Source organism: Artibeus jamaicensis, unplaced genomic scaffold, assembly GCF_021234435.1.
Source record: "Artibeus jamaicensis isolate MK-2021 breed Jamaican fruit bat unplaced genomic scaffold, CSHL_Jam_final scaffold_754, whole genome shotgun sequence".
Lineage (NCBI taxonomy): Eukaryota > Metazoa > Chordata > Mammalia > Chiroptera > Phyllostomidae > Artibeus > Artibeus jamaicensis.
The window spans coordinates 4979544-4994565 of record NW_026522054.1 but is presented as its reverse complement, the minus strand read 5'-3'; the positions used below and the strand labels follow the sequence as shown (position 1 = coordinate 4994565).

The 15022-nt window shown below is 56.0% G+C and overlaps 1 protein-coding gene across 4 annotated transcripts in view; it reads left to right on the top strand.

Annotated features, from left to right (window-relative positions):
* Nucleotides 1–15022, top strand: part of SDCCAG8 (SHH signaling and ciliogenesis regulator SDCCAG8) — a 224234-nt gene that overhangs the window by 165746 nt on the left and 43466 nt on the right. For all 4 annotated transcript variants that reach the window (XM_053659543.1, XM_053659544.1, XM_053659546.1 and 1 more), the window contains exon 17: nt 12133–12259. In XM_053659543.1, the coding sequence (XP_053515518.1) occupies nt 12133–12259 (127 nt within the window). The remainder of the gene's footprint in view (nt 1–12132; nt 12260–15022) is intronic.

Here is a 15022-nt window from a genome sequence, read left to right as displayed (position 1 = left end):
CTCCTTCTGTCCTGCAGCCCCCGCCCCTATGGAAATCGCCGCTGGGGCAGGGGGTTCTACTGCCTGCAGCCTGGGTTCCCCCATCGCAACCACCCAGGCGCATGGAGAGTTTAAATGCTGTGTGAATGCTGTAGCGTGTCCACAGCTTTTTCTTCAGATCTGGGCGGGGTGACTCCTAGTCTACACAGCGGGTAGACTGCCAGGAGTGGGGCCATGGCTGGGGGCCATGGCTGGGAGCGTGGCCTGTGCTCTGAGGGGCCCCTGCTGGCCACCCCACCCCCAGAACTGTGTTGCCAGCTGTCACCCAGAGCAGCCCCTGGAAGGCCGCTCGGCTGCCCTCCTTATTCAGGAAGAAAAGACACAAGTTCTGCTCTATTAGGAACACAGACCGCTCTTGCCTGTCCAGAGAAAGGGGCTCCGAGGCTTTCTGAGACCATCCTGTGACAAGGCCGAAGGCCTGGGCTCAATCCCCCGTCTTCTGCCTTCTCGGGGGCTGCCCGCCCTGCGCAGAAACATGGAAGGTTTCTGCTTGGAGCCCCTCAAAGCTGATGGATGAGCAAGAGATGGGGCTAGGCTTTCTCAGTCCAGAGCAATCTTAATATCTGTTGTCTCGGTCACCTTCCTCGAGGCCACCGGGGTTCCCTGGGCTACGTGGGCATTTTAGTCACTTGTGCTACTTTTGAAAAATAGAGTATGGAGTGTTGGACCCCTTGACCTGTTCTCTTGGCACTCCTTGAAATTCAAAATTTTGCAACACAAACATCACACCGTTGATTTTGAAGGTTCCTCCTCCCCCCACAACGGCCCGGAGCTGGTCAGGACCCGGCCCTCGGGCTGCCGGAGCCCCCTAGAAACCAAACGGGCCCTCCAGCCGGCCTGAGCCCTCTGGTCTGCCACGGACCTTCTGGCTGGAAGAGGCACTGCCATGACACTGTCCCAACTCATGGCTGTGTGGAGGACCCCCTTTTACTAAATGATTTATTACTCTTCGCAGAATTCCTTTGGCTGCCGATTTTATTTCTGAGTCACTCTGTTCAGCTCAATTGGCCGCCTTCAGTTACCGTGGCAACCAGCAGATGGGGTGCTTTGACAAGGGTCAGCAGGGAGGCTGCCTGGGTTCGGAGGGAAGAGGAGCTCAATAAAAAGCTTGCGGCGGTGACAGCTCTGTCCTGGATGCCCAGGAGCAGTTACCAAATTACTTGCATTAAAACCTAATTAAGATGTGTGCCCATCAGTGTGCAGTAATGATTGGGTCTGGTTACTGGTGCTGCCGTGCGCTCCCTGGTACTCGATCACACCTCTGCGACCGTTTGGGACCTCAGGGAGGGTCAGAAGGAGAGGGGACCTCACTGCAGTGTGGCACGCGATGCCCTGCAGAGCCACTCTCCGGGGCTTTAATCTGTGACAGCACCAGGAACACTACCAGCTGCAAACGCCCCAGAGGGCCACTGTCTTCTGATAGTTGCGCGTCTTCTTCGAAGGCAGTGGTTGCTTTCATTGCAAACAGCACTCGTCAAAATAAAATGGACCTTTTCGTTGTTCCAGGTGAAAGGGGACTAGATAGTTGTGACAACTGAGTGCAAAAGATCTTTTCTGGTGGGGAGAAAAGGGACGTTGTTCGCTCGACGGACAAAACTGGAATTCCATAGGTTACTACACTGTGGTTACGTGACAGACGGTTATCATTAGGAAGTAAACACAGATACCTAGAAGAAAAGGACAATGGCGTGTGCAACTTTCTTACATATGATTCAGAAGAGAAATGTGTATATACGTGCAGGTATAAGTATATGGAGAGAGAGAATGAATCGTAAATCAAATGGGGGGTGGGAACCATAACCGGTGAATGTGAATAAAGAGTATGTGGGTATTCTTTGTACTTGCACCTTTTCATAAGCATGAATATATTTCCAAGTGAACAGTCTTTAACAGGCGGTGCTTAGGGGCAGGTGTAGGTAGGTGTGCTCTGGGAGGTGGTGTAGCTTTTTCTGCTAGTGCTTCTAAATGGCCTTGAGCCAGATGCGGCCTGGATTCTGCTCTGCGAAGGGAGTGTTTGCCGACAATTTTCACGCCCGGGCCCCGTTTCTCTTTGCCCAGTGGGGGTGTGCTCCCCACGACTTGCTGTTGCTTTGAAAGAGCCTGTTGAAGGTCACAGAGGCTCAAGGCGGTTGGGCTTCTAGATGCTTCAGTCTCAGATTCTCGACTTGTCCTTTCCTGTCCCTGCTGCGCCTGGTGCCAGGGTCCTTTATGCATGCCCAGCCCTCCTGGGGTGTTAGGTCGCACTGGCCCTTTAAGAGTTCAAGGTGGCCAAGACTTCCCAAGTGAGCTAAGGCGGGGCTCAGCCTCGTGTCCCTGGAAGCTCTGCTTGAAGCAGCCGGTCTAGGAGTGAGCCTGCGTGACCGGAAGCTGTCACAGGCCCCAGGTGTGGCCCTGTGGCCCTGTGCAGCTACGTTGGCTTTCTGGCACCCCTGTGTCTGCGTCCTTCACGCCAACGCCCGTCTGGGCACTCGGTCAGGGTGGTTCCAGCCCCAGGAGTCCTCACGCTGGCTGGGGACAACATGAGAACAGACATGGAGAGTGTTTAGAAATTGTTACAGCCATTGGGCCCCGCGGCATTTTTACTGGACTTCACAAAACTCAGCAAAGGCGTGGGAGTTTAAAGAGAACAAAAACAGAACCAAAACTGCTACTCCTCACTGGGCTAGGGGGGGAAGCTCTTGTCTGAGGGATCCCTCCTTTTCACCACCCCAGTACCGCCCTGGGCCTCGGAGAATGGCTGCATCAGCTGTTTCCCAGGAAGCTGGCCCGTGTTACCTCTCTCAAGGCCCCTGCCTAACATCCTAATTCTTCCACATGGAATAGAAGTCTTTCCTTTTTTAATAAAAGGATTTTGAAATGCTGTGAAAAACACTGGATTTGGACCCAAGAGGCGAGAGTTCCAGTCCTAGATGCACTACAGAAAGGCTGTGTGACCTTGGGCAAGTCACCTGGACTCTCTGGGCCTCAAGTTCACTGTAGTGTCCTGGACCAAATGACCTCCAAGGTACTCAAAGCCCCAACAGGACCTGATCGTTTTGAAGAACAGAGCAGGGGTCTTCCCCCAATGCCTGCCCCTCCTCAGCCCCCACTCACCCTTCATACACAGCCATGGCTGGTGGGAAACTGGAGAGAATGGAAAATTAGAGGGGATGTACAGGAACGCACACTCTCTTTGTTGGAAATGTAAATTCTCCCCCGATGGCATGATCCTTAGGGTGAAGGGCTCTATTGAAATTGTTATCGAATAGGGTGGAGCTGGGCAAAGGAATTTAATCTGCACCAGCAGCCATTGAGACTGCCTTAATTTTCTAAGTGAGGTTAGCTGGCTGGAATGTGGTCCAGTTTCCTAGGCACATGGCTTCTTTATGCTGATTCTGTGAGATGAAGCTATGTCAAACACAGCCACCATCCTGGAGCATTGGAACAGAGTAGGCAACTTCAAATTGATTAGGCGCCCACGTTCATTACCTAGAGCAGTAATTGGAGTAACTGGGTCTGCAAACTTCTGCTTGGACAACAGAGATGTGTTGTGATGATGTCAGCATCTGAAGACAGGAACCTAGTGAATTTCTGTAAAGTCACAGTGGTGTAGACATTTGTGGTGGAAAGGGAACTTAGTCATCTTCTCGCCCAGAGGCTGGCAAACTTGTTCTCTAAAGGGTCAAATAATAAATATGTTAGTCTCTGCGGCCATATGGTCCCCGTCACAGCCACTCAACTCTGCCGTTCAAGTGCAAAAGCCCTAGTAGACGACACTGAATGAGCAAGCGGAGCTGCGTTTCAATGGAAGTTTATTTAGGGACAAGGAAAGTTGGATTTCATAGAATATTCATGTCACAAAATATTTTTCTTCCTTTTCCTTTTTTTTCAATCTCTTAAAAAATGTAAAAACCATCCTTAACTGGCAGATGGTACAAAAACAGGCAGTGGGCCGGGCGGGGTCTGGCCTGGGGCGTGAGGTTTGCTGCACCTGGTCCCAGCACCTGCTCTCACTTCCCCTGCAAGGAAACTGAGGCTCAGCACAGTCCCCCAACTTGCTGGCCTTCTCGTGACCGACTCCAGGACTTCGGAGCAGAGGAGGAAAGTCTTCGTTCAGGCAGTTGGCTGTTTTGATGATCAAAATCACAGCTACACAAAACAATTATTCTCCGGGAGACCTCGTTTGGTGTGCGTAGTTAATACCGTGAATGATAGCGTACGAGTGGTTCGTGACCTTTGAGGATTTGTCGGAATCACCCAGGGGGCTCACTGACCGGCCCACCTGGGAGTTCCATCTTAAAAGGTCTGGAGGTCTTCTTCCCTCGTTTGCAGACGTGGAGAGCCTGAGGTTGAGGAGATAAGCCTCTTGCCCAGGTAAAACTATAGTTTGTGGTGGGGTTGTGAAGCCCAGAACCAAGTCCAGCACTCACTCGCCCAGTCCGGGAGTCTTTTAATTAAGAGGCAAATTTCAGTGGCAATACTTAAACTTCATGTATTGGTTCTGTTCTTTCAGGGGCTAAGTTATTACACAGTGGAGCGTAAGTGTACTATAGATGACATTACGGATCTCAGGCACCTCACTAAGTGCTGGAGGTGGAAAGCTGGACAAGGTCCCATTTCTGTCCTTAAGAAATTCATAATAGTTTGGCTCTGGCTGGCGTGGCTCAGTGGATTGAGCACCATCCTGCAAACCAAAGGGTCATGGGTTCAATTCCCAGTCAGAGCACATGTCTGGGTTGCGGGCCAGGTCAGGCCCCCAACAGGGGGTGCATGAGAGGCAAGCACACGTTGATGTTTCTCTCCCTCTCTTCTTCCCTTCCCCTCTCTCTCAAAATAAAATTTAAAAAAATATATTAAAAAAAAGAAATTGATAGTTCAGTGGGAGAGGCAGACAGCAACGCCTGCAGTAGTGTGGATGGGGGACAGAGTGGGCCACGGAGAGTTTCGGCAGGTGGAGACCCCGATCTCCAGAACCGGGAGGCCGAGGGATGTGGTCGGAAAGCGAGGAGGCCGGGAGGACTGGAAGACAGGTGGCTGGGGTGGTCCCGCCATCGGAGAGGGACACGGAGGGAGTGTGCCACCACGGCTTGGCCGTCTCTCCCCCTGCCGGTTGCCTGAGCCTGGGAAAACCACGGACCGCTCTGGACCTGGCTTTTCTCGTGCAGGAAATGACGCGGATGATAATAACGTAGATAATACCTGCTGCTGAGTACTGTTGGGTGGATTAAATTAGTTAACGCATGTAAAGCGCTTACGACGCCCCCTGCCCCGTGGCAAATGCTCAGTAAATGCCAGGGCTGTGCTACGGGGAACAGTAGAGAACTGAGCGCCTATTTTGCAGTCAAAATATTTGCACCTTTTGAGTCCATATGTTGGTTGGAAAATGTTCCTCATGTGCATGAGGAGGCCTCCTCTCCCCGGGGAAGTGTGGCCTCAGCACTTCGAGAACGTATTTAAGGAGAAGGAAAAAGTGGTGCCGTCGTTAGAATGGCCAAAGGAGGGGGCTCCGGTCTGAGGACATGTCGGGACAAGAGGCATTCTACCGCCACCTGAAAAAAAGGAAAAACAAAAATCACCCTCTGTTGCCTGTAGGAAAGTCCCAAGTGAATTGTTGAGTGAAACTAGAACTAAGCAGCTGTGGCCGTGTGGCTCAGTTTGCTGGAGTGCAGCAAAACCAAAAGGTTGAGGGTTCAGTTCCAGGCAGGGCACGAGCCCGGGTTGAGGGTTCGATTCCCGGCCCGGGCGTGTTGTACAACTCCCCCAGTTGGGGGCGTACTGGAGGCAGCAGATAGATGCTGCTCTCTGGCTTCAATGTTTCTCTCTCTCCCTTCCTCTCTAAAAGTGTCCTCAGATGAGTATGAGAAATTAAAAAAAAAAAAAAACTAAAATTCTAATAAACATACATGCATGCGGACACTGGCCACCTCTGTAGGCCCCAGGACTCTGGCCTGGAGACCATTAAACAAGGCATGGCCCCGAGGTGCTGGCACCAGGACGCAAGTGTTCATTTGGTGACCGTGCCTCATAGCTTACTTATACACTGCATATATTCTGCACGCATCACATACAACATAAAAAATTTAAATATATGTACTCACTTGCTTTCACAGTATTCATAGCAAATGAGTGTCTGAAGCACAGGACCGGAGCTGGCCGCTTGCATTGCTTCTGTTTTGCATAAGACATTTCCCGCAACCCACTCGGCTCTAAAAAGCGGTTTTTGTCTTTCACCACTTGCTCCGTCTTATCTCGAAGTCTTGCATATTTCTGTAAGTGTTGGTTCTGCTCGTGCCTGCGGGGTGTGGTGGAGAAGTCGCTGTTGGACCAATAGAGCCGTGCCTGGGCCCAGCCCACCTACCAGGGCTTTTCTCTGTACGGCGGCCTGCCCCCGGGGAAGCCGGTGCCCCTGCCCACCTGCAACTCCTGGGGAGCCTCTGGTGACTGCTCTGCCTCAGAAAGGGTGCTCTGCTCCTGCCAAGGTGCCCAGTCCTGCCCAGCTGTGCACCGCAGGGCCTGTGATCAGGATGGGGATTCCAGTCTGAGGGGCAGAGTGGCCTGGGCATGTCCTCCCTCGTGGACCAGCTGACCCCTCTGAGCATCGTGAGGCCGGGGAGCACCAGGTGCTTCATGGGAAGGGATGGGCCTGCCTGGCCTCAGCCCCCCTGGGCAGCGTGACAGCCCTGAGTTTGTGCACACAGGTCTTGGGAAAGAAGGTCCTAAATAGGGATCTCGCTCTGCATCTGCTGATTCGTCCCCCTTTCTTGCTGTGCACATCCTGTGTGTGGTTTGCAGGCTGTCAAGAGGCTGCGGTCTGAACAGACTGCAGCAGGCCCGACAGCGGCAGCCGACTCTGTCCTTCAATGACCTCGTAGCTTGTAGAGGAAATGGCGCAGCACAGGGGACCCACACAGACCGAGAGATCACAGCCTCCTGGAAGGACACTTACACTCAGACCTGAGCGCCACAAACCTGTTTCCAGTCCTGTGAGGGCCCAGGGGAGCCGGTTGCGGACAGGGAGAGCAGCCAGCGTGGGTGGGAGGTGGGCGGAGCAGCAGGCAGTGGAGGGGCTGAGGAGCAGGGGTTGCAGCCACTGGCCTGGGCCTTGCTGGGGCCGAGAGGGGGGTGACCCTGCCCATGGCCAGCGCCCTCGTCCTTCACCGCAGCTCATTCCTCAGTGAGCAGTCGTGCCCTCTATCTGGGGGCAGAAAACAGAGGCTCTGAGTGGGAGCTCCCCCCAGCTCCCCGCTCCCGGTTCTTGTCCCTGCCTTCCTCTCGCCTCAGGGAGGGTCTCTGTCGGGGCACCTTCCTGTCTTGGGAAGCCCGTACCCTTGGCCTTGAGGACTTCCCTTGTCTCCTCCAAAGCCCCTGCTCTTGACTTGAGTCTCTTCCATCCTGCTTTTGCTACCTTGCCCCCAGCCAAGCCCCTCTCCAGAATAGTGTCCCCTCTTCTGTCCCCTCTCATCAGGCTTCGGCCACACCTCCTCCCGAAAGGGCCAGCAGACCCGGCCAGGCACGTCCCCAGCGCACGCCACCACAGGCAGCATTTCACACAAACTGCTCGCTCCTCTGTGAAGACCTCTTCTTCCTCAAGCTCCACGTTCTTCACCCCTGGCTTTCCTCCTACTTCTTGGTCACCATCTCAGTGTCTTGCTGGCCCCCTGTCCTCCGCCAGCCTTTAAGTGCAGCTGTTCCCCAAGGCCCTGTCCTGGCCTAATCCCCTCTCACAGCACCAGAGGCTCTTAGCCAGTGAGTTGAGGGCGGGGGGGGTCTGCTGGGGTATCTGTATTTTCAGTGAACTTGGAAATCTCTGGAGGCTTTCCTGGGTGACTCTTGCCCCATGTTCATGGCTGGAGCCTGACCCCTCCTAGGCTCCAAGCCACAAACCTGCTGGGTGGGTGGCTGGCTCTCTTCCAGTCACCTCCCCCTGACCCCAGAACTGCTGCCCGGGCCAGTCCCCCCTCCATGCTCTCTGTCTTGGTAAGTGGCACCATGCTTGCCTGAAGGACATGTCTGTTTTTGTTAGTTTGGTGGCAGAGCTTTCCTGGACCCAGCGTGGTCCTCTCTGGGCAGCCGCCGGCCAGGCCGCCCTGCAGAGTCCGAGTTTGCAGCCGCCGTCGCCACTGCTGCCTCCTCGAGGGCGGCACCGCACCCGTTCCCTGCCAGCTCAGCAGCACCCACTCATCTTTTCACATCCCAGCTTGCTGGCCCAGCGACTGTGGACTAGTGGCTTATCCTGTCTGTGCCTCTGTGTCCTCATCCCTAAAGTGGGATAATGATAGTTCCTGCTTCGTGGGGTTGTCTTAAGCACTGAAAGGCTCATAAATGGTGAGCACCAAGCACAGCTCCTGGCATGTAGTTAGCACTCGATAGATGATGGTGATGGTGATGGTGGTGGTGAGGATGATGGTGATGAGGATGATGGTGGTGGTGAGGATGATGACGACGACCCTGGGCCTCACCCCTGCCCCGTAGAACCGGCTTTTATGCATCCCCAGTGCCCAGTTTCAGTGCCATGACCTTCCCGGTTGGTCTCTCCTTAACTGGCTGGCAACCCCCGAGGGCAGGGACCATTCATGGTTCCCGATGTTTTCCCAGGACCCATCTCGTACTTGCCCCGTGAGAGGTGTTTACCAAGGGGCGCCCGGTTTGCCAAATGAACTCAGTGAATTAACCAGCCGTTGGTAATGGTGAAGGTACCCGGGCACTGCCTGGATTTGCCTCCACTCTCCACCACTTGTTGTGTGACTTGGTGCGAGTTAACGGGACCGCTCAGCCCCAGTTCCCTCGTCTGTAAAACGGGGCGCCAGCACCTACCCGGTAGGACTGTGGGGGACTTTCACTAGATGAGCAGTGTGCAGGGGTGGGCCCGGGACTCGGTGTGAGCTGGCACTGTGGCCCCTGCAGCTGCGGGGGCTGTCCACGTGAACTTGGCACAACAAAAACAAGAGCAGCAACCACCACAGAAAATCAGAGACAGCTATGTGTCAGCAGGACACGCCAAGAAATCTCTTCCCACTGACGGTAACGCAACAGCCGTGGACAGCTTGTAGCCTGGGTGGTGCAGTGTTGGGGCAAGGCTGTTCCAAAAAAACCTTTTTAATTAAAAAAATCTGTTTTATAAATATTCAAAATAGGCCTTGAGGGAGCTGCCATCGAAATATTTTTTTTTCCTACCAAAGTCCCCTTCACCTAAAAATCTGTTTGTTTTTTTTTAAACAAATGTGGGTTTGGGTTTGTTGTTATTTTTACCTTTTCTAAGCTTTTGATTGACATCACTGCTGCCCACAGATTGACAGAACACAGGGGGGGACCTCAAAAAAGAGGGAGCCTAGTTTTTAAAAGGAGAAAAACACTCTTGAGAGGGTGTTTACCAAGGGTTGTTTAGTTTGTCAAATTAATGCAGTAATTAACTGGTCATCAGTAGTGGCTAAGATACCTGGGCGCTGCCGAGCGTTCAAGCTGGCTCCGCCGACTCAGAGCGAACCCATCCTTAGCTCTCCAGCTGTGACGCCAGCAAAGGCCTCCCAGAGGGAAGGCAAGACCCTCCCGATGGGTTGCTCCTCACATAGGTGGTGCTCCTGCCGGAAACCCCTGGACAGCTGGCTCCCTGCCGGGGTGCCGGGCTGGCACCAAGGGGCTCGATGCAGCCTGTCCGGGCGGGGCCTGGGTGCCCCTGGGTAATTGCTGCAGGGATTCAAGGGCCAAAGTTTGCAAAGTTTGCACCAGCTGAGGTTCTGAGGCCTCCACGGAGGGGAGGGTCTAGGCTGGAATTGGCCCCACGCCGAGTGGTGAGCCTCGGTGACGGGCTCCTAGCTGGCTTTCTGTGCCCAGTGAGCCGGCTCCGGCTGAGCCCCAGCTCTGGGTCGGGCGGCCGTCTCCTTTCAGGAGCCCCAAACACATACTGAACCCATCTGTCGTCAGGACCCCTGCACATCTGTCCGAGCCCGGAGCAGGGGCCCCGCAGAGCTGGCCATCCTCAGCGCCTTCGGGCCTTATTTAAGCCTTCACGGTGTCACCGAGTTGTCGCGTGTTTCCTCCGTTCTGTTCTGTTTGTTTCCGCCATGCACGGAGCCAGTGGGCTGCTGCCTCAGTCGCTCTAAGCCTGTGGCTCTCCCCACACCCATGACCTGTCTGGAGGGGGAAAGGCACCTACTGTGTGTTTCTTAAGGAAATGGGCTGTTCTCATCTCCGCGTCTTCAGTGGGCCCCACTCCAAGGCTGCACTGCACCAGTGAGTGGTGGCCAATGGCATTTGCCAGTGAGTCAGTGTGGGCGGAATGCCCCCCCCCCCGCTGCTGTCCCCCACCCCCAGTCCCTCCAGTCCTCCCCGCCTCCTCCCCAGCCCCCTGGCCCAGCCTCTCTGGCTCCTGGGATGTCCCAGCCCCTCCTGGCTGCTGCCTGCTCAGGAGGCAGTGCAGAGAAACTTCTATTTGGTTTGATGCCCGTTGGGTGGTTTTGAGACTGTGCTCTCGGGAAAAATTGCCCCCACTGGACTGTGTGCTGGGGCGTGGGGCAGAAAGCTTTTTCTTCCTCCAAGAGCAGAGGAGGGCAACCGGGGAAAGGGGACATTCCTTTCATTGGAACAGTCTAGAAGCAGGAGGAGGGTCCTCCTTGGGTGGAGGATCTTTGTGGCGTGGCTCTGCCCCCAGCCCGTTCCTGGGAGGCTGGGCAGGGCCTGTCTGCAGCCCAGGCGCGGGGGTGAGGGAGCACCTGAAGCTGGCCCTGAACAGTCACAGACACAGGAAGGAAGAAGTGAGTCCTGCCCTTGGTCCTTTCTTTCCTCTGGAACCAGCGGGGAGAAGGCCATGGGTGGGGCATGGGCTTGGTCAGCCTAGGCTGGGACCTAGGGGTGGGAGGGCCCTGTGAGTGTGCTCCCTGCTGGCTGGACACCTGCTGTGAGTGTCCACGCCTCGGACACTGCGGGGAGGAGGGCCTGCCTGACATGCTGGCAGGTTGTCAGGGTTCCCAGAAGCCTGTCCCCAGAGGCTGCGTCATTTTGACCGAAAAGCCTGCCCACCCCTAAGGCCCCATCTCTGTTCTGCTGCAAGATAGGACAAGGGTCTCGAGGTCTTGGCCGTGCATGCTTCCGAAATGCTCTTCTTGCTAAACAATAACATGTAGCCGACCAGCTACATGAACAGGGTGACCCTCAGCAGGAATCCAACCCAGGACGTGTAGCCCCCGGAAAGCCAGCCTCCCGGGAGGCAGAGCTTTGGGCGTGAGTCTGTCTCCTCTCTGCCAGTGAATGAAACTCCCTGTGACAGCCATGCCCCCTGGGGGAGCTCCAACCCAGGGCGGCCCCAGGCCAGTGTCCGGGACAGGCTTCGGTCCGGTGTCGGTGTCGGCCATGGGGCCTGGAGTCAGAAATGCATCCTGAAGCTACACATCCTCTTTTTTCACGTGTGGAAAATAGAAGTTTATTTCACCGTTGGTGCCGTTGGTGGGTGAGGACAGCAAGGGGACGGCATGCGAATGGCGAACTTCTCCCCGGAACAGTCAGTTCTGGCCACTTGTTCAATCTAAATTTAATCTGAAAGCTCCGTCCCATGGCTGCTGTGCTACCCGCTGCACAGGAAGCGTCTGTGGACAAATGAGCACAATAGCTGGAGGGAATTAGCAAGTCTGGAGAGGAGAGCCCATCAGCAGAATGACAAATTTAGGGCCTGTAAAGACATCTGGTCGGCGATGCCGCAGCGCGGGTGACTGCCTGAGCGGCCGATGATGGACCGCCGGGGGCCCCACCCTTCCCCGCCCCTCCCCCGCCTGGGCTGCCGTTGGCCCGGACGGTTCCTGATGAACAGTGCAGGCCTTGGACCTCTGTGAGTTTAAAGTTGTAGTTCTGCTAGTCATCCAACTAGATCGGTGTGTTCGCTGATGATGAAGCCTGCCAATTTCCTTTCGCACTCGGGACAACTCCCTTCCTGGTGCCAAAGGCAGCCCAAGGGTCAGTGCTGGCCGAGGCCCCCCTCCTCAGGGTCGCCCTAGACCACAGCTCAAGTTCACTGCCAGGCACTCCCTCAGATGAGCAAGCAATGGGACACATCAACAGGGCCGAAGTCGGCCTCCGCCCCGGTTCTCAGGACCCCTGTCTGACCTGCGGTGGCTTTTTCTCCAGGCTCCGGCAGCTGGACAAGCACGGCCAGGCGACCGCCCACCAGCTGGTGCAGCTGCTGCAGAAGCAGAGCCGGCTCCTGCTGGAGCGGCAGGCCCTGTCGGAGGAGGTGGAGCGGCTGAGATCCCAGGTACCGTGCACACCCAGGGCCGGCCGGGGGTCAGGGCAGGCTCACCGCCAGAGGGCGCACCGGGGTCTGCGTGTTAACGGGCAGCTGACGTCCGGCAGGGCGGTCCTACAGACTGGGTAGGGCGCGGTGCGGGCCCAAGGAAATGCGGGGTCCGGGTCGGGCCTGTCCCCCTGAGGGAGTTGAATGTTGGCTGGAGAATGAAGAAGCCACACTGTGTGTTGCGTGCTGAAGGTCGGCGCCTGCGCCTATGGGAGCCTGGGACAGGAGGCTGGGTGCCGGGAAGGCGTCGGGGAGGCCGACGGCCGCACTGGTTGGGGACGGGGTGCTCCCGGTTCGGGAGGTCACCGGGAATGGAACGCACGAGTCTTGACCTAAGGTACCTGATAACTGAGCTAGGACTTCTCGGGGGGTGGGGAGGGTTATCAAAGCCCATTTAAAGAGACATTTTTTAACCAAACCACAACCAAAAAAGTTTACTGAAAAATAAAAGATGCCGAAAAAGAATAACCTACCACCCTAGCCAGTGTGGCTCAGGTGGTTGGAGCATTGTCCTGTAGACTGAAAGGTCGCAGGTTCGTTTCCCATCAGGGCACATCATCCCCAAGCTGTGGGTTCGATCCCTGGTCAGGCTACATACGATAATGTGACCAATTGATGCTCCTCTCTTTTCTATCTCTCTCCCTTCCTCTCTCTCTAAAAGCAATGAAAAGAAAAAAAAAAGCCCTCAGGTGAGAATAAAAACAAACAAAAAAAGAGAGGAAGGTTTTGAGTGCCGCAGGGTCACACGCACCATGCAGTCACTCCCTTTCCCTGTGGGATGGACCACCATCTCCATTCTATGGGTGGGGAAACAGGCTCAAGCAGGCCCACGCAGCCAGCAAGTAGGGACCCTGCCGCAGAGCCTCTGACTCCACGGGGCAGACGTCTCCCGTCCAGCTGGGAGCGTAGGTAGTAGAGGAAAGAAAGCTTGTCCAGGTGAGTCGGGAGCACAGCGTGAGGCGTTTTCCCCCGAATCGCCTCCCTCCCTGTGAAGGAGGCTGGCCCTCTGCCGGTTCCTGCGGTTTGCTGGGTCCCGGGGTGGTCAGCGGGCGGCCGTGGCCTCGGCCTGCCACCAGGATTGCGCCCAGGTGCTCCGCAAGTGCCCGGGGGACGTCACCCGTACGTGCCGGGCATGATTCATGGGAAAATGCATCTGGAAATGAAAAGGCTGAGAAATCGTCGCTCATTGTCCTTTCAGAATGACCATGTGCCAGATGGGTCTCGGGGTCTGATGATTTCCACTCAGCCCACGATCCCCTTAGAGGTCCTGGCTGCTCACAGGGAAGGGGGGGTGATCGCGGCTCAAGGCCCAGGGCACGACCACATACCCGTCGTCAGAGGTGCTTGTGAAGGAATAAACACAGGGACCTCGGCTGCCGGGGCCGCGGCTCACACACACTCCAGTGGCACCTCCGGCCCAGGGCCCTGCGTTGTAACAGGCCGTTTGGGTCGTCCTGGGGGACGCGGAGGCCCGAGAGCCTTGGCGGTGTCTGCAGGCACAGAGAACGGGGAACGATTCCCGACTGTGTCTTGTTCTGCCGCCCCGAGCAAGTCCCTGACGTTTCTGCTGAGCCTCAGTTTCCCCGTCTGCACAGCGGGCGTCAGACCAGCCCAGCTCAAAGGGACACCCGGGTGTGGGGCAGCCGGGCACAGTGCACTGAAGCAGTGTCCGGCTGTCCTCTTCCTCTCCCTCCCACACCTGAGAGACCCCGAGGAGCCCAGGGAAGGCAGAGGCCGTGGGGCCCTGGCAGCGGAGCACAGGGACCCCCCCCACCCCGCCTTCTCAGACGTGCCCAGAACCTGACGTTCCAGCCCGTCCTGCGGGACGCCCTGGCTGGTGCTGGCCGAAGGTCAGGTCGGTGGGCCTCTGACAGGTGACCAACTCCCGCCTGGGATGGGGGAGGGACGTGACTCATGGCCTGAGCGGTCCCGGCAGCTCAGGGCCAGGAGCTACCTACGGAGTGGATTGCGGGGCGTCCTCTCCGAGGGGCGGTTCCCTCTCTGTTCTGGACCAGATCACTGTCACATGGGGTGTGCCTTTTAATTCCCCATCTGCCTGTCTGTCCACCCAGACCTCCCCTGGACCATCGACGCTTAGAAACCTCTTCCAGGTCTTTAAAAGCCTGAGAGTGGCCAAATGAAATACTTAAAGAAAAACCCCCAAACCTCAAAACAATCCCTCAAAAACGAGCAGGTCTTTCTTCCCTCGCCTGAAGCAGCGTCCACGGTCTGGCCGTTCCATGCTGTCCAATGCCGGCCAGTCTGGGTCCTCTCTAGGGGGGTTTCAGAGTCACATGGTACGGGGGGAGTAATTTAAGTATGAACATGACCGAAGAAGCTTGTCTGAGGGGCCCTTGCAGCAGCAAATACAGGTGTTCAAAGGGGGGGGGGGCGGGGTTGACAAGCTCTCTGCTGAATATCTAAACCGAAGGCCTGCTCTCCCACCCAAGGTCTTCACCCACAGAAAATAAACTTGACTTGTGAGCCTCGCTTCCAACGAGCCCTTGAAGTAAGGCTGCCGCTTGCCCCAGGTATTCTCTGGTTTTGGGATGTGTTTGGCTAAAGGCTTGCATTTTCCCAGCCTGGCTAAATGAAGCACAATCACGTAATTTTGCACGTCAGTGTCAATCTGCGAAACTCTCTGTGCACCTAGGATGCACAGAAGCGTGGAGACTTCCTCTGAGCTGCTTGTGGAGCTGCTCTGAGCTGAGTCACCTCCCAGAT